The sequence below is a fragment of the Solanum stenotomum genome, unplaced genomic scaffold (genome assembly GCF_019186545.1).
Source record: "Solanum stenotomum isolate F172 unplaced genomic scaffold, ASM1918654v1 scaffold31089, whole genome shotgun sequence".
NCBI lineage: Eukaryota > Viridiplantae > Streptophyta > Magnoliopsida > Solanales > Solanaceae > Solanum > Solanum stenotomum.
The window spans coordinates 6494-27091 of record NW_026031281.1 but is presented as its reverse complement, the minus strand read 5'-3'; the positions used below and the strand labels follow the sequence as shown (position 1 = coordinate 27091).

The 20598-nt window shown below is 33.9% G+C and overlaps 1 protein-coding gene across 1 annotated transcript; it reads left to right on the top strand.

Moving 5' to 3' along the window:
* Positions 1–3904: 3904 nt before the first annotated feature.
* On the top strand, positions 3905–15860 carry LOC125851971 (uncharacterized). The gene is made up of 2 exons (XM_049531705.1): positions 3905–4061; positions 13123–15860. The coding sequence occupies exons 1-2, from the start codon at positions 3905–3907 to the stop codon at positions 15858–15860; spliced, it is 2895 nt and encodes a 964-aa protein (XP_049387662.1).
* The last annotated feature ends 4738 nt before the right edge of the window (positions 15861–20598 follow it).

The following is a 20598-nucleotide window of genomic DNA, read 5'->3' as shown; positions in this document are numbered from 1 at the left end:
TAAGACGGATGCGGTCAAGAGTTGGCCTAGAGCTCTAACCCCTTTGGACATTAGAAGTTTTTTGGGTTTGGTCGGTTACCATAGGAAGTTTATTGAGGGATTTTTTTTTGATAACCGAGAAATCCATCTGTGACCCACCCTTTGGACCAATCACAACCTTCTAAACTTGGTTTATTGAGGGATTTTTTTCCATTGCTTCTCCTTTGACGGCTTGGACTCAAAAAAAGGCTAAGTTTGTATGGTCGGAAGCTTGTGAGAAAAGTTTTCAAGAGTTGAAAGATAGACTTACTTCTGCTCCGGTGTTGACATTACCGAAAGGTACAGATGGTTTTGTACTGTATTGTGATGCCTTTAGAGTTGGGTTGGGATGTGTGCTTATGCAAAATGGTAAGGTGATAGCGTATGCTTCAAGGCAACTTAAAATCCATGAGAAGAATTACCCTACCCATGACCTTGACTTAGCAGTGGTTGTGTTTTCCTTAAAAATATAGAGGCATTATTTGTATGGGGTCCATGTAGATGTTTTCACCAATCATAAGAGTCTACAATATGCGTTTAGTCAAAAGGACTTGAATCTTCGCCAAAGAAGGTGGCTAGAACTCTTGAAGGATTATGACATGAATGTCCTTTATCACCCCGATAGAGCTAATGTGGTGGCGGATGTTTTTAGTAGATTGTCAATGGGTAGTGTGGCTCATATAGATGAAGAAAAGAAAGAGTTGGTTCGTAATGTCCATAGGTTTGCTTGATTAGGCGTTCAACTAGTGGATTCCACCAAGGGTGGTGTTATGGTTCATAATGGGTTTGAATCGTATTTTGTGATGGATGTGAAGGCTAAGCAAGGTCTTGATCCCATTTTGGTTTAATTGAAAAAGGCAGTACTCAAAAAGTCTGTTGAGGCTTTCTCCCAAGGGGGAGATGGGGTACTTAGGTATCAAGGTCGGTTATGTGTTTCGAATGTTGATGACTTGAGAGAACAAATCTTGGCAGAAGCTCATAGTTCTCGGTATTCTATTCACCCGAGAGCCACCAAGATGTAGCGTGATCTACGGGAAGTCTATTGGTGGAACGGGATGAAGAAAGATATTGCGGGATTTGTGGCCAAGTGTCCCGATTGTCAACAAGTGAAGGTTGAGCACCAAAGGCTGGGAGGGTTGTCCCAAGATATTTCTATTCCTACTTGGAAGTGGGAAGACTTGAATATGGACTTTATAGTTGGTTTGCCTTGCACCCGGTGACAACATGACTCTATATGGGTAATAGTAGATCGCATGACGAAATCGGATCATTTCCTTCCCGTCAAGGTTTCTTATTTGGTGGAAGACTATGCTAAGATGTATTTGAGAGAGATGGTAAAATTGCATGGTGTGCCTTTGTCTATCATTTCCGATCGAGGTACCCAATTCACTTCTCAATTTTGGAAGTCATTCCAAAAGGGTCTTGGTACCAAGGTTAAGCTTAGCACATATTTTCATCCCCAAATCGATGGGAAATCGTAACGTACTATCCAAACTTTGGAAGACATGCTAAAGGCTTGTGTAATTGATTTTAAGGGTAATTGGGATGGCCATTTGCCATTGATGCAATTTGCCTATAATAATAGCTACCACTTAAGTATTGGTATGGCTCCCTTTGAGGCTCTTTATGGTAGGAGGTGTAGATCTCCTATAGGTTGGTTTGAGGTGGGTGAAGTTTCTTTGATCGGCCCCGAGCTAGTTTATGAAGCTATTGAGAAATTTCAGCTTATTAGAGAAAGTTGAAAATGGCCCAAAGTCGGCAAAAGTCTTATGCCGATGTTAGGAAGAGGGATCTTGAATTTGAGATTCATGATTGGGTTTATTTGAAAATCTTATCCATGAAGGGTGTTATGAGGTTTGGGAAAAAAAGAAAGCTTAGTCCTCGTTTTGTAGGCCCATATGAGATTTTAAGGTGTGTTGGAAAGGTTGCATATGAGCTATATTTGCCAAATGAGTTGGCATCGGTGCATCCGGTTTTCCATGTCTCTATGTTTAAGAAATGTGTTGGGAATCCAACATCCATAGTTTCCTTAGAGGGTTTGGAGGTTAAAGAAAATCTTGCTTATGAGGAGGTACCGGTTGATATTTTAGACCGGCAAGTCAAAAAATTGAGAAACAAGGAAGTTGCCTCCGTGAAGGTGTTATGGAGGAATCACTTAGTTGAGGGAGCTACTTGGGAAGTCGAGGCCGATATGTAGTCCCGATATCCTCATTTATTTCCTTCTACACATACTCTAGGTTGAGGTAATGAGTTCCTCTTGGGTTATTTTACGTGTTGGGAGTCATGTGTGATTATGTGTTTCTATGATTTCCTTATGATTATGCATGTTCTTGTAAAAGCTTAAGTTTGAAACAAAATGGCTTGTATGATTTATTTTCCTCATGATTGTTATGCATGAGTAAGAGTTGCCTATAAACTTCATGAGATGATTGTTGAACATACATTTGTTATGCTCGTTGAGAATGAGTTGCATAAAGGATTCATGAGATTGTGTTGAACATGGTTTTAGTTTGGAGAAGGAAGTTCCTCCTTAGATATGAGAAATTTTGAATTTCATGCATATTGGGTTGCTAGATGTAGTTCCTACTTCCTTGTGATGCAATTTGAGTATGATGAGTTGGGAGTTGTTTTTTCCTCCTTATTTATGTGCTTTGCATGCATAATGGGCTAATAGAGTTAGTTCACCCCTTTTTTGTGATGTTTTGAGAACGTCCTAACTTGGAGTCGATAGTTCCTCTTTGGTTGTATACATTGCATTGTAGGTTGGGCTGTTAGTTCCTCTCCTACTCTTTTAGAACCAGTTTAATTCTCATTCAAGGACGATGGTCCCAAGAGGGAGATATTGTAACACCCCGTATTCAGAAAGACCAAATTAACAAATTTCCAGAAAGTTGCAGGTGCCAGACCACACCGGCCACCCATGGCCGGTGGAGTGGACCACGGACCGTAGGTGTGGTCTGTGGTTGGCCTACCTAAGTGGGTTCTGAGGGTCCAGGACCACGACCTGACCAACAAACCGTTGGTCAGACTATGGCTCGTGGTTGGAGGTCGTTGGTTTGAGACCCCAAAGATCAAGTCTCTGATCCCAAACGACGGTCCATCAGAATGGGCTGTGGGTCAGACCATGGTCCGTCAACTGGGGTCCGTGGATGGTCACCTGATAGTTAATTTCAGGTTAGTTGGGTCTTTTCCTAATTAATTAATTCATATACTATGTCATTTTGCCTATATTTAGAACACTTATAAAAGGCTTTTTAACCCCAAATTCACCCAATTCAATTCACTCTTCCTAAATGCCAAAAGAAAACCAACTCTTCTCAAATATTCTCTCTTTAGAACTTGAAGAAGAAGAAGAAGATTAAGCAAGGGTTAGAAGCTAAGGATCCAAATTCTCCATTGAAGGATAGTAATTAGAGGCCCCCCCGTCCCGCCACCCGGACCTCAAGGCGCCACGTCTCAAAGCCCTCGAACCTCGAGGCGCCGTGCCCCGAGGCCCCCAACGCCTCCGGACCTCAAGGAGCCATGCCTCAAGGCCCCGCAGCCTCGCCCCTCGAATTTTGAGGTGTCGCACCCCGAGGCCCCTGGATCTCGAGGCGTCGCGCCCTGAGGCCCGCCCGCCCAGGCCCCCAGACCTCAAGTCGCCGCACCCCTAGGCCCCATCACTCTGCCCCCGAATCTCAAGGCACCGCGTTCCGAGGCCCCCTACCGTGCCCTCCGGACCTTGAGGCGCCGCTCCCTTAGACCCCCCGGACGCCTCTATATATATTCCAAGATTCTTCTTTTACTAAAAACCCAATAAATTTCATATAAACATTTCAAGAAATTCACAATTATATGTCTAAAAATGTTCATAGTAGGTTACCTGCATGCAAGTATCATCCCAATCATGGCCAAATTGAATGATTACAGGGTGTTCTTCTTCAGCAAGGATAGCTTGATCCACTGCCCATCCAAAGTGAAGATGTGGCAACAATTGATCAAGATTCTATCTCTAATACAAGATGTCTCTCCAAATCAGGATGAAGACTCGCTTCTGGACGAAGGTATGTTTGAATGTTAAAACTAATATTGTGAACTTTGAAATATTGGTGGGCTGGGCTGGTGAAAATGAATTGGGTCGGTAGGGTTTGACCCAAATTTGGAATGAAAGTTGAGTTTAAAGTGAGGTAACAAAATAGTTAAATTTACAATAAAAGGGGTTAGATTTCAAATCAGGACATGGTACGAGTTTTTTATTATGGCTAATTGTAATTAAGAAGTAACCAAATTGAATTCATTTAGAAAATTTGTTTAAGATTTAATTATAAACTAATTAATTCGAAAATATAATCTACTAATAACTAATACTAATTTAACAAAATATTTGAATGAAACAAAAAGAAATTGAGATAATTTTTTTTATATTCATAAAATGTATTAATTATATACATAATTATATAAAAGCATAAACATTATTTAAAAATCATAAAAAGTGAAAATAATTATTTTAAAATAACTTGAAAAAATTATGAATTTTATAAAACCAATTATTTCAAATTGTTTGCAATTAAAGAAACTCGATAGTTAATCTACATTGTGGGGGGTCAAAATTTGGGTGTCAACAATAAGGTACAAGGTTCTTTAACTACTTTCAAGTTTCTTTGTTCCCTACTTCTACTTTCAAAATTAAACTTCCATAGTAAAAAAAAGTATTGTTAATGCACCTAATTAGAATCAAGTTTCATTTGATATAGTAACATAATTATTTAGCACTCCAAGGTGTTCAAAATTCTAGAGATGAAACACTACATTTTTCCTCACTTCGATGAATGAGTAATGAAGAACTCATACAGAATCTCAGACATAAAAAGCTTAACTGCAATCATAAGAACTCTTACAAATGTTATTGACAACAACCTAGATAGTACTAAGTAGAACTTGACAAACAACTTTGTAAAATGAGGTTTGAAGAGACGATTTCAATATAATGGACAAATGGTCATCGTTATTTGATTAGATAGTCGGTTGAACCACCTTTTCTTAGAACAAGTTGTAGAGGGTTTCATTTTGCCCTACATTTCAGAAAAGGTAAAAAGGAGTGAATGAAGTAAAAAGAACCAAAAGAAATAAAAAGATACATAAGGAGTAAGAAAGAAAGACTTGATTACGAGTGTCGGCGGATCACTTTATTCCTATCTCTTACCCCCTTTTTTTAATGTTGTCAATTGCCAAAATACTAATGTACCCTCGTGTACGTACAGTACTATAAGCTAATTTAGGGTAAAGAATCTCATTGCAGGGGAAAGTCCTGCTACAAAGAACCTGAAGAAGTACACTGACAAGCATCTCAACCTTAATTGGTCACTCTAATTTTCCGACTTCATTCATTTTCATTTGCTACCAATGAATTTCATTCTTAAACGAATCTTTATTGTAATATCACTATGTGTTTCATTATGGCCATTCAACATTCAAAACCACCTCCCAAACTCAATTTCAAAGTTTCCTCAAAACAAACCTTTCATTTAGTTAATATATTGTAGTACATTATTATGTCGATTGTTCACAAGATACAAAAGTCAGAACAGAAACTCAAACTAATTAGAAAATGATGAAAACGACTAACAGGTTTAACACCTAAGAATACTAAAATTGAAAAGAAAGAAGAAAATATTACGTACAGAGTAGCGTAGCGAACTCAAGCACCAAAACAGTGACTTGCTTCACCTATTTGATTCCAGAAGCAGAAGATTGGCACTAAACTTTAAATAGAACTCCTGATAGTTCAAGCCTTTGATTTCTCTCGTTTAGATGGCAACACTGTACATATTTCTACAAGGAGAATTTGAATTCTCTATATTTCTAGGTCAAAATCCCAAATGGAGGGGGAAACAGGTAAAAATTGGAGAGAATTTGAATTCAAAATTCAAAACAAATTTGTCTTTCAATTGTACAAATCTCCAACGGAATCAAAGAGGGTCGGTCTAGGTTATACACGTATATGTATTGACGTCGTATGCTGATGAACGTTGGAATATTGTTGTTGGGTCTATGATGAATTTAGAATGAGAAAGTTGTATGAAATAGCAAACTATTAATTCAAAGTAAATGCTATAGCCATAGTTTATTTTAATTGTAATTCGCAGCAAACATCTCCTTTTTTTTGCCATATGATTCGATATACAATTAGCCATTTTCGGTATACAATTAGCCATTTTATACATTTCGGTATAAAATGTGTTTGTGTTTGTATAACGCGAGAGAAAAGTGTATATACAAATACGAATACATATATTTACGTCTTATACACTTATAATTATACCAAATACAGATCTTATTATACAAATTACAATGTATAAATGAATTTATACAAAACTGAACAATTTGTATAAAATTGATGTTTGTAGCAAATTATACAAATCAAAAGCTCCATGGCAAACATAAAATTTACTATGGAGCGCAATTATGCAAACTATAGTTATAACATACAAATATGATTGTTATGTTTGCTATGTGAAGGTTGCTCATTTAGAATTAGGTTGGTGTGATGAGTTAATGTTAGGCAGGAATTGAGAGAAAATTGGGCTCATATTTGGGTTTTAGTTAAACTTGGCCGAAAGAGGGTTTAAATTGGTTAGATTTGTAATTAAGAAACAGTCATATGGATTGCAATTGTAGCCAATCTAAGTTAAAGAAGTTAGCCAAGTTGAATTTAACTATCCAATGCGGTTAAAACTTAAATAAGACAAATTAATACAATTAACTAACGAGCTTCTTAACTTTAATGAAATAAAATAATTAACTTTATTATGAGCTAATTATTTCGAAAATATAAACTATTGATCAATTGAGCTTATTAACAAAATATTTAAATAAAAATAAAATATTTTTAAGCGACTCTTGATATTCATAAAATGTACTAATTATATAAAACATAGATATTATTTAAAAATCATAAAAAGTGACAAAATTGTTTTAAAAATAACTTGAAAAACATTGTAAATTTTATAAAATCAATTATTTCAAGTTGTTTACAATTAAAGAAGTTCAATGATTAATTTATATTGTGAAGGGTCAAAATTGGGTGTCAACATCTAACAGCCAACTCGAGACTAAAGTTAGGATGAAAAGTTGAGGTGTGATGTTCAAAATGATCTTGGAAAATGTTTTTCTACTTTTTCAAAGGATGTCATATACCTTAAATTCGAGAAAAATAAGTTGATTTGAAAAACATATACAAAACATATAATCATCCGAAGATGAGAAAATTGAAAGCCATTTTCCATGAAGCTTCAATCCTATCTTACATCTTGATAAATAAATTAATACGAGAGAGGAGATGTGGAGAAAAACAAAAATATGTTGAGTATAATTCTACGAATAGAGTATAAGGAGGTTGGTGTGTACACAGATTTTAGAAGAATTCGTACTTGTAACAGGAATGGTGAGAAAATAGGTGTACACTCTTGAGTTCATCCAACATATCATTTAAGAGGAGAGTTTTCATGTGTAGCATATATATAATCAACAACTGATCAATTCATGCAATAAAGATACATGTTAAAAATTGCAAGATCCCCACAAAAGAAAGTCTTCCTGGGACAGGTGTGCTACAATCATAGTTCTTAACATTGTTCTTAATCATGCTTCAGTTCACATATATGATACTAATTCATCCAAGGTCCAAAAAGAAATTAATCATTGCAAGAAATTAAAGTAGAAACACAAAAATGATAAAAGTTTGTTATAGGGAGATAAACATATCAAAGTATACAAAAGTTGCATTTAACTTCTACAAGCTATAATACAAAGTGGAACAACAAAGACTTGGCAATATATAGCCTAAAATTAATACGAAAATGTGCATGAAAAATTGCATGGTGAAAGATGAATCGTGATTAAAATTTTAGTGCAGGAGGTAGTTAATTACATGAAAAATAATATTCTAACAGATAGAAAATCTAAAAGAAGCAGACGACAAATCACTTAATTCATTGAAGATGATAAACTGAGGGAATAGTTTGAAAGCCATGATAAGTAGCTATAGAGTTGAAGGTAGTAGAATGCATAAAAGGACAACAATATTTACAAGTAAAAAATTCAACCATAATTAGATAAAATGGAGAAAGACAAGTATTTATTTTTCAAAAAGAAAATGTAAGTAAATCAATCACCAGAATAATTCTTTTGTGGGGAATTAAGTTGAAACCAAATTAACATCAAATAAACAAATAATTATTAAATATAGTAAATACGAATAAAGAAAATAAATATTGACCCAAGTCTGGATTCTATCCGCCTAGGTCAATACTTGAGCCTAATTCTTTTGATTTTTCCATCTCACCTTTAATGAAGATTAATAATGTTTCTACTTATTTTTTATCATGATTTAAATTTATAACTTATTAATTACTGATGAAAATATTCAATTGTTTGGGTAAATTTTACTTGTCTAAATAATTTCATTTATTTTTATTCCAATAAAAAGCATGTAGAGCAATTAAACCATATTATCAAATGCTCATTTAGTGTAATAGAATGCTTAATTTGATAAGCTTTATTTTAAATCATCATTTTAAAATCTATATATATAATAAAGTTGAATATAGAAAAGGTGATATGGCATGCCTCTTTAATCAAGAACCATGTTTATCTTTTTTCTCTATTTTTTTTACTTTTTATTTAATTTTATTTCAATAATTATTATTTTAATTATTTTTAAAGTTATTTCCATAACTCACATCTCCATAAATTATGTTATAAAATTTATTTATTTTAACCCTCTTAGTTATGAAAAAAAAAAACCTCAAAAGTCCCTCATTTAATTAATATTTTCCTACGCTACTACTACATCCATCCAATTCAAGCTATTTGTTCCTCTTAAATTACCCATAAATAGGTACTTTAAAGTTTCAGTTTTTTAATCTTTGGTTACCTAATATTATTACTACCTATTAAACACCTTTATTATTCATTAATTAATACAATATTATATGTTTATAGTAAAAATATATAAATAGCACCAAAATATGCTCTGCAACTATTTTCCATCTTTCATGTAATAAGTAATAGATAGATTTCATGTTACTTCATTAATCAATCGTATTTTGTCTTTTCTTCTGATGCCAAATTATCAGTTCTTTTGAATGTTTTGATGTTCTTTTAAAAAATATGATATTATATTATCACTTTTGATATATGGTTGTGATATTTTTTACAAATTATGAATAGGTGAAATAATGGAGTTATATGTTGATGTAATTTTACATGTTTATTATTTGATAAGTCGATATCTTCTTTTTTGTCATCTTCAAAATGTATGAATTTTCATAAATCAAAAGTATGTTTTCCTTCCTGATTATTAAAGTTTTTGGTGTACAATAATTTTCTCTCCCTTCTAGGAATAATTTATCTTCTCATTGCTTTATCTTGTATTTTTATATAACATACAAAACAAAGAAAAGTCACAAAGAGAACTACAAAAACAAAGGCCGAAGGACCATTAAGGGGCATAGTGACGCCCTCGCCCGATGACATTTCCGGACCTAACAGTAGACGGGCGGATTGTGCCTGAATTCAGACTGGACCAGACTCTTTTTTGTTTGAGCTGCTCCCAGGCACACAGGCCGAAGATCTCACTTGTCCTGGACAAGTATGTAGAGATCTTCATGGGACCGTGGAGGGAGTCTCAATCGATCTTTTCTAGGATTATGCAACATTATCTTACAATTATAATCATTAAAAAATAAAAATAAATAATACGAAATTAAGGTGAATCAAGATCTGAGACAAAGGAAAGGAGAGATATTTATCAATATTTATATAGGTCGAAGAAGTGTTGTAACATTATTATTTTTGTGGCCAATTTTATTATTTATTATTATAACTTTTCCTACAATTTTATTTACTTATTATTCTAAAAAATAAATATGTTAATTATTATTCCATCCTCTCATTTCATAATAATAATTATATTTATTACTATCCTCCTAAAATGTGTTTAAGTTCAATTATTATAATCATATGATTATATTGTATGTTTGTTGTGATTGTTATAGAAATATATGTGTAATTTAATATTCACAGTTATAGTACAATATATAAATATCGATAAAGATCTTAGGATTTATGCAGAAGATAAAAGATGAATGTCACTCCAATTTTCATGAACTTTTTATCCTTCTGTCAAGTATCACTACAAGAAAAGTGTTTTTTAACGACCATGTCTTAACGTAGGGACATATATGAGGTCATAAAAAGTGTATTTATAACGAAAAAATATATTTTTGGTCGGTAGAGTTAGTTTTTAATTTATTATAAGCGAGGGGATACATATTTAGTCGTTATAAAATATTATTCCGGTCGTTAAAAAAGTTATATATATATATATATATTGTTTTTTCATTTTTTCAGCATTTATTGAAGATAAATTATATTTTGGTTAAAAATAAAATTTACAAATAACTTATAAAAGAAGGACGCGCTAATTACTTTTTCCCTCCAATTTATTTAGAGACGTCTTCTTCTTCTGAAACCCTCACGTTTCTCTTCATCAACGGTGCCAAGGGTTTCAATTTTCTCTGTTCATATGAGAGAACAGAGATAGCTTTGAATCTAAAGAGCAGTTCTTCATCTTCTCTCCTTCAAACAGTGATAGCATCAAATCTATAGAGCAATTGAGAAATTCCTCCTCTACAAAATCAACTGTAAGTGATTGTTCTCTTCTCTCTTTCAAATCTCTTGATCGACCTCTTTCTATTCTATAAAGTTTAATTGGTTTTTGTCATCTGGTATGCCGTTTGATCATGCTTGCTTTTGGTTTGTGAAATTTAGTTTTAAAAAGAACTGGTGTGGCAAGTTTTTCTTAAGCGGCAACATCAATTTTACATCCATCTAACTTCAACTAATCAGTCTTTGATTGGTAAGACTGTTCCAGAAGTCATACAGATAATGTCTTGTAGATCAAAGGGGAAGCTCGTAGGTTTTTAGGTATAGTTAGGATTGCTAAGATTGTTTTTGGAGTCCCATATGTTGTCTCATGCTTGCTCTTTATTTGAAACTGGATCAAATTATAAATTAAACACGATTTAATTTTTAGCGGCAACACAAACTTTTAAAATCATCTAACTTGAACTGATCAGTCTTTGTCTGCAAGTTGTTTTTGTTTCTAGAATTCAATTATAGATGAAACCGAATGTGACGATATGATGTTTTGCGGCAACACCAATCATCCATTATCTACTAGGAATTTCCCAGAAGTCATCAAGAATATGTCTTATAGATCAAATATGAAGGTCGTAAATTTTTAGGTATGATTAGGTTTAATGGAGATGTTCTCTGTTCTTATCCAGTCAGATATACTTTTTACAAAATACAATCTTTTGTGTGTTGTACTTATCAGTTATTTTATATGAGAGCTAAATTTAATAAGTTGACAAAGTTCTAATCTATATATAATGAGTGGGCTGTACAGAGTAGGAAGTGTTAGTGTTTCTAATTCTCGTTCTCTCTGTTAAATACTTAAATTTCAGCTCTTTGTACTCCATCAAGTTCAATTTGTTATTGGTGTTTTATATGTTATAAACAGTAGCTCCATATATAGCTATCATTGTCTCCTTTTTAAATCTGCTCCAGTGTTTCATTTTGGTCTTCAATAGCGCCACAGACACGTGCTTGTTAGGTAGATCTAGTCTGGTCCAATTCTTCACTGCCTCTCATACACCTTGTGTCCACAAGCAATCTGAAAATATATGTGTTGCATCCTCAAGCCAATCTCCCTCACATAGACAACATACACTGTTATCACACCCTATTCCCAGTTCCAACCTTCTTGCCTTGGTTAGCAGTCGATTACGCATAGCCAGCCATAGTATGAACCTATGCTTTGGCAATGTAATCTTGTTTCATATTAATTCAACAGTTGGTAACTCAGGAGCAGGTCCCAGCAGGTCCAAATAACCCCTAGAAATTGAGTAGTTCTTGTTCTCTGTAAGACAGTAATGTTCGTCCCTATACCAATGTGTCATTCTTATCTTCAACTTATGTAGTTGTCTCCAGTACCAGCAACTATTTGGACTTGGGGCATGTGACCAAAAAGTCTCATTGTTGTTCATATACAACTCATTCACCCACTTTACCCATAGTATGTCCTTCTTCTCCATTAATTTTCATATCAACTTTCCCACTGCTGCCATGTTCCATAGCTTACAACCCTTAATATTCAAACCTCCTTGCTTTTTAGGTCGACATATTATGTCCCATGCCACAAGCGAGACTTTTCTTTTTTCCTCAGTGCCACCCCAAAGGAACTCCAGAAATTATGCAAAGAAAATAAGACAAAGTTAGTGATCAACAACCTGCCAGCATATGATAAATGTTGTGTGTACACCGCACGGATTGTCTCTGTTATCTTCAAACAAAGCTGGTGACATTCTATTTTACTCCACTTTTTAGGTGTTAGTGGCAACCCCAAATACCTTATGGGAAAACTTCCTTCAGAGAACCTTGAGACTATTTATGTTTTCCCTTTTTCGTCTATATTGATGGGTTAGACCTTAAAAGATGAAACATATGTGGAGTGTATAAGTGGAAAGTTATTTCTTGTTGGCTATATATGCTCTACTCCTTCACCATTTTTTTTTATAATTAAAGAATTTTTTTGTTAATTTCCAGTGAGCTTGACAATATGAGGACAAACTACACAATTATGTCCATTCTCAGTATCCTACTGTCTGAAAACAGATTCAAAACTTTGAACAGATTCAAAATTTTGATGATAACACTATACCTACGTTAAACTAATACAAAATATTCATAGGGAGCAAATGAAACTGAATAGTCGATGGATATACTTCTCTTCTGTACATATTGAGAACTTCATCTGATGGAGTAGTATCTTTTTGGTAGATGCTTTTGTTCTAAAATATTCTCGTAAGATCTCTATCCAGAGTGCATAAATTGAAGTTGCAAAATCAGCCTTTATAATAATCTCTTTCGAATGGTTACCTCACCAGTATTGTTGTACCCAATACAATTCTAAGCTAAATTCTTGGATTACCCTGTTCTGTTTTTGCCATCCTACTTTTTTTACTGAAATACTTTTGATGCAGATTCTATTGTCTATAGGTAATATTATGGCACCTGATAAGAAATGGATGCATCTTATTCATAATAGACTTGATGATGCTTATATACATGGGGTAGAAAGCTTTCTGAATTATACTTTTACGAGATTGAGGGAAGCAAATGAAATAAGATGTCCATGTGTCAAATGTTGTAATGCAGTGTCTCGAACACGAGAGATTGTTAGATCACATTTAATAGTACATGGAATAATTCAAAATTATACCTTTTGGTATCACCATGGAGAGACAGCAGGTGAGACAGAAGAATCAGATTCCGCATTTGTAGATGATGACGATAAAATTGGCGAGGATAATGAGGAGGATGAAATACATGACATTCTCAGAGATTTACATCCTGTTTTTAATGTAGATAATATGAATAGAAGCGATGATGACGTTCTTGAGGAGGAACCAANAGATGATGACGATAAAATTGGCGAGGATAATGAGGAGGATGAAATACATGACATTCTCAGAGATTTACATCCTGTTTTTAATGTAGATAATATGAATACAAGCGATGATGACGTTCTCGAGGAGGAACCAAATCCTGAAGCAAAAAGATTTTATAGTCTTTTAAAGGATTTTGATCAACCCCTGTACGAAGGTTCAAAAGTTTCAAAACTTTCAACTTTGGTGAAATTGCTTCATATTAAAAGTATTGGTCATTGGAGTAATAACTCATTTAATATGTTATTGAAGATGTTAAAGAAAGATTTGTTGCCTGATGAATCAAACTTGCCAGATTCATATTACGAAGCAAGGAAGTTAATTAAAAGCTTAGGGCTTTCATATGATCGGATCGATGCATGTAGGAATGATTGCATGCTATATTGGAAGAATGACAAGTTTGTTGATTCTTGCAAAATTTGTGGCGCATCTAGATGGAAGGAGGATAAACATAATGGGGAAACCAAATTTAAAAAGGGGAAAAAGATACCATACAAGATCTTACGCTACTTTCCTTTAAAGACAAGACTTCAAAGATTGTTTATGTCCTCAAAAACATCTCCTTTAATGAGATGGCATCATGAAAACAAAGCTAATGATGGAATTATGAGGCACCCGGTTGATTCAAAAGCATGGAAAAAGTTTGATGAACTTCATCAATCATTTGCTCTGGAGCCTCGTAATGTTAGGCTTGGACTTGCTAGTGATGGTTTTCAACCATTTGGATGTTCTAGAACTCCGTATAGTATTTGGCCTGTGGTACTTATTCCTTATAACTTACCACCATGGTTATGCATGAAGCAGGAAAATTTTATTTTGTCAATGCTTATTCCCGGTCCTGGAAGTCCTGGAGATGCAATTGATGTTTATCTCCAACCTTTAATTGATGAATTAAAGGAATTATGGGAAACTGGAGTTTGTACCTTTGATGCGTCCACTAAACAGAATTTCACATTGCATGCTGCTTTATTATGGACCATTAATGACTTTCCAGCTTATGGAAATTTATCAGGTTGGAGTACAAAAGGAAAATTGGCTTGCCCATGTTGTAATAGAGAAACTTCCTCAATAAGATTGACAAATGGTAAAAAACAGTGTTATATGGGTCATAGACGCTTTCTTCCTCTTAATCACAAATGGAGGAATGATAAGAAGTCATTTGATGGTACTGTAGAGAGGAGATTACCTCCAAATACATTATCTGGTGATGACATACTTGATCAAGTGGCTGATTTAGATGGGTTACCTCTAACTAATGATCAAAAGAAGAAGGTTAAACTATCACATGATAGTAGAGGTGATAATTGGAATAAGAAGAGTATATTTTTTGACCTTCCATATTGGAAAACTCTGTTGTTGCGGCATAATTTAGATGTGATGCACATTGAGAAGAATATATGTGATAATATTTTGGGAACAATCTTGAATATCAAAGGCAAAACAAAAGACACCTTGACCAGTCGTTTGGATTTGCAAGAATTGAATATCAGGAAAGAATTACATCCAAAAAGAAATGGAGAAAAATATGAGTTACCGACAGCATGTTTCACATTATCTCCTGAAGAGAAGCATAAGTTTTTAAGCTTTTTGAAGGATTTAAAGGTTCCAGATGGATTTTCATCAAATATTTCTCACTGTATCAATATGAAAGATCACAAAATCTCAGGATTAAAAAGTCATGATTGTCATGTTCTACTTCAACATTTAATCCCACTTGCCATACGTAGTATGCTATGCAATGAAGTGTGTGAGCCGCTAATTGAGTTGTCATTGTTTTTCAATCTGCTTGGAGCAAAGTGCTTAAAACTTGAGGAGTTGGAACAAATAAAAGCACAAATTCCTGAAACTCTATGCAAGTTAGAAAAGGTTTTCATTCCTGCATTTTTTGATGTCATGGAGCACTTGCCAATTCATTTAGCTAATGAGGCTATGATTGGTGGACCTGTTCAATACCGCTCAATGTATCCAGTGGAACGATGGTTATATTTTTTGAAGCTTTTTATTCGTAATAGATCTTGCGTTGAAGGGTCTATTGCAGAGGGATATATAGCAAATGAATTTACAACCTTATGTTCAAGGTATTTGCATACAATGGAAACAAAATTCAATCTCCTTGAACGAAACTATGATGGGGGTGTTATAGAATCCGATGGAGGTTTAATGATCTTCTGTCAACCTGGAAAAGCTTTAAAAGGCGGCAAGCCACACCTACTTGATTTAAAAGAAATGGAGCAAGCCCATATTTATATTTTGAAGAATTGTGATGAAGTTCAACCATTTCTCGAGTAAGTAATTACTTTTCCAAATAATCATCTTATCACTTCTTCAGAATTATTATTAAATCCTTATTTCTTCTTATGTTTCCTCTTCTATAGAGAGTTTTCTCAAATTCCAGGTGATTCCTCTCAAAAAAATTCTGATAGGCAATTCATCAGTTGGTTTAAAGAAAAGGTGAATACTATTTAAAAACTATTATTTTCAAATCATATAGATAATATTTTCTAAACTATGTTCTTAATCATGATAGATTGAAGGATTATACAAACATGACGATAGTAAGAAAATGGCGGATTTACTCANCTTAACACTCCACCCATACGGGCTACAGATATTCATTAAGAGTTTTGTCAACTCAATCTTCACAAATCACTACAGGAAACAATGCACTCACATCATAGGGAGGGAATAAAAAGATAGTGCATTTTTCACAACAAGTCATCATATGATTAGTTTTTCCCTTTGAACCTGGTTATATGATCTCTAGTCCCTAGGTTGGGTTTCCTCATCTATGACTCAAGGATTTATAGGCTTCAATCCCATTCCCTTCGATGTGCTCCAGACCTTTTTTCTTGTTAAGGCCTTAGTAAGAGGATCTGCAAGATTATCACAAGATTTGACATAATCAACATTAATGGTACCATTTGTCAAATATGATCTTACATTACTGTGTTTCCTCCTTATAGGTCTGGATTTACCGTTGTAATAACGATTTTGAACTCTACCAATTGCAGCAGTGCTATCACAATGAATTAAAATAGGAGGAATTGGTTTTTCAAAATAAGGTATTTGAAATAACAAATCTCTTAACCAATTCGCTTCCTCACTAGCTGAAGCTAAAGCAATTAGTTCAGCCTCCATGGTAGAGTTAGAAATTATAGTTTGCTTTTTTGATCTCCAACAAATAGCACCACCACCTAAAGTAAATACATAACCAGTGGTAGAACAGGAATCACCTGATAAAGTGTTTCAATCTGCATCACAAAAGCCTTCAAGTATAGCAGGATATTTTTTATAGAACAAACCACAATTTTTCGTTCCAATTAAATATTTCATAACTCTTGTTACAACATGCCAATGTTCATTACTTGGCTTGCTTGTAAATCTGCCAAGTACTCCTACTGCATATGCAATATCAGGCATAGTGCAATCAGTCACATACCTCAAACTTCCGATTATGCTAGCATATTCCTTTTGATTTATTACATCATTTTCACTTTCAACAGAAAATAAGTGAACACTTGAATCACAAGGAGTAGCAACATGCTTGCAATCAAGAAAGTTATATTTTTTCAAAATTTTCTCAATATAATGTGACCAGTCAAGGAAAATTCCATCACATGTACTTGTTATTTTTATTCCAAGAATAAAATTTGCCTCACCAAGATCTTTCATATCAAAATGGCTTCTAAGAATATTCTTAGCTTCATCAATAACATTCATGTTAGAGCCAAAGATCAATAAATCATCAACATATAGGCAAATAATCACATGTGAATTATTCCAAGACTTATGATATATGCACTTATCACACTTATTTGTTTTAAAATCATTTTCCATCATGCAAGAATCAAATTTTTCATGTCATTGCTTAGGTGCCTGTTTTAAGCCATATAGGGATATAGTAAGTTTACATACTTTGCTTTCTTGGCCTGCTTCAACAAAAGACTCGGGTTGATCCATATAACTTTCTTCATTTAGGTCTCCATTTAAAAAAGCAATTTTTACATTTATTTGATGAATTTGCAAATCAAAAATTGCAGTCATAGCAATTAAAAGTCTTATGGATGTAATTATTGTTATCGGTGAAAAAGTATCAAAACATTCTAGGCCTTCTAGTTGTTTAAAACCTTTTGCAACTAGTCTAGCTTTATATTTATCAATAGAACCATCCGGTTTCAACTTTTTTCTTAAGACTCAATTGCAACCAATTGTTTTACAACCCGGTGGTAAATCAACTAGTTTCCAAGTTTTATTAGAAATTAGTGATTCCATTTCATCATTTACAGCCTCTTTCCAAAAAATAAAATCATGTGAAGATAATGCTTCTTTCAAAGTGAGAGGGTCATCTCCAACATTAAACACATAAAAATCAGGACCAAAATCTTTTTCTACTCTAGTTCTTTTACTTCTTCTTAACTCAAAATCATCAATTTCTTTATTTTTTAAAGTAGAAGTAGAAGAATTAGGTAGCGACAAAATATTTTGTTCAATCCTTTGACCCCCACTATTTTTAGAATCAAAAGGAAATTTATTTTCATGAAAAATAGCATCACCCGATTCTATCACAATATTATCTTCAAGATTAAAAAATCTATAGGCTGTACTATTTGAAGAATAACCAAGAAAAACACACGTAGTAACTTTCTTACCCAACTTTGTAATCTTGGGATCCATTTGCCTCACAAAGGCTAGACAACCCCACACTCTTAGATATCTCAAACTTGGCTTGTAACCTTTCCATAATTCAAAAGGTGTCAATTTGTACTTTTTATAAGGCACACGATTCAACACATAACAAGCAGTTAAAATAGCTTCACCCCAAAAATTTAAAGGTACATGTGACTCAATAAGCATGACATTAGTCAGTTCAACCAAAGTTCTATTTTTCCTTTCCGCTACTCCATTAGATGAAGGAGAGTAAGGAGGAGGAGTTTCATGAATTATTCCCAATGATCTAACAAAAGAATTAAACTCATTTGACTCATATTCTCGGCCTCTATCACTTCTAATTTTTTTTTACTTTTCTTCCAAACTGATTTTTCAATCTCATGGAGATAAGTTTTGAAATTTTCAAAAGCATCACTTTTATTTTTCATCAAGTAAACATATGTAAACTTAAAAAAATCATCAATGAAAGTGATAAAATATCTATTACCTCCACGAGTTAAAATTCCACCAAGTTCACAAATATCAGTATGAACTAATTCTAACAAATCAATTTTTCTTTCAACTTGAAAATGAGGCCTTTTAGTGATTTTGGCTTTACTACAAGCCTCACACTTTTGAAAATTCTTTTTAATCATTGGAATTAATCCTAAACTACTCATGATTCCAACATAACGATCATTAATATGACACAAACGAGCATGCTAAAAATTGGTAGAAGAAAGCATGTAAACAGAAGTAGAAGCTTTATTCATTTCAACATTTAGTTTGAACATCCCATCACATGCATACCCCTCCCACAAAAATACCCTTCTTCACTATTACATATTGATCAGATTCAATAATTTGTTTAAAGTCTGCTTTATTAAGAAGAAAACTAGACATCAAATTTTTCCTCATAAAAGGAGTATAAAGTACATCTTTCAAAGTTAATACCCTTCCAGAAGCAAAACACAATTCGACATCTCCCGTTCCAAGCACTTGAGTTGTGTGAGAATCACCAAGTATGATGGTTTTGGGCTTCTCAAAATGAGTATATTTTTTAAACCAGTCTTTGTCATAACAGACATGACGGTTTGCACCAGAGTCATCCCACCATCCATCAACATTTTCAACCATGTTTATGTCGGTAATCCACAAAAGGTTCTTCGGTAACGTTTGTCTGAGGGTTAGGACCACGTTTACGGAATTTACAAAATCGAGCAATATGCCCACTCTTGCCACAAACAAAGCACGGTTCCTTGTCTTGAACTTGTTGATTTTGTGCTTGGTTATTTTCACCATTATTTTTCTTGGGAGGTCTACCATTATTTTTCTTGAATTTTTTCTTCTTAGGCTTCAAAGAAGTATTTTTGTGAGATTCATGAGTAGCATTATTTGAAGTAATTAAATTTACCTTCATTGTGATGTTGTTCTCTTCGTGATGTTGTTCTCTTCTGTTTGTAAAAGTGCATCTTGGCCCCTTGCCTCTTCTTATTCCATGCGGATTTTCATTATCAAGGTTTCAAGAGAGGTTTCCTTTTGTTTGTGGCGCATAGTTTTTTGAAATTCCTTCCAAGAAAGTGGAAGTTTATCCACTATGCCACAAACAACAAGGTTATCTCCAATTTTAACCTCCTCGGACCTAAGCTCTCCAACAATCATTATAAAGTCTTGAGCTTGGTCTACCACTGATTTGTTGTCCACCATTTGGAAACGAAAAAATCTACTGGCCGCATATTTTTTCACTCCAGCCTCTTCGGTATCATACTTACTCTGCAATGCTTTTCAAATTTTCTTTGCACTAGAGTAAGTTCTATCATAATAATCATAAAAATTATCAGATAGACAATTAAGAATATAATATCGACACTTATAGGAATCACCATCGTACTTTTCCACTTTCTCTAGATGAGAAATAGTTTCATCATCATTCATAGAAGTGATGTCTATTTTATTAGGATTCTTCTTAGTTAACACATAAGAAACATTGAGAAGACTCAAGTAGAAAAGTACTTTACCCTTCCATCTCTTAAAATGATTACCATTGAACCGAAATGGCTTGTTAAGGTCTCCCATCTTGACCTCCACATTTTTTTCAATTGTAGCCATGGTGCATCTCCTTAAAATTGTTAGTGAAAACTTTACAAGATAAAAAAATACAAGATTACAATTGAAAATAAATATGAAGAAAATAAATCTCTTCAGGCTGAGGCGCGGATATCTCGCTCTCTTTAAGGAGATTCAAGCCCACTGCAGCAAATGTTTTCACCGGTCCAGCAGTAGTCCTTCTTGACTTGTCTCCTCCAGGATACAACAGCCTAATCACAAAATATAACTCAACAACTCTGGACAAGAGTTGAGTCCAAAGCTCCACAAAAAA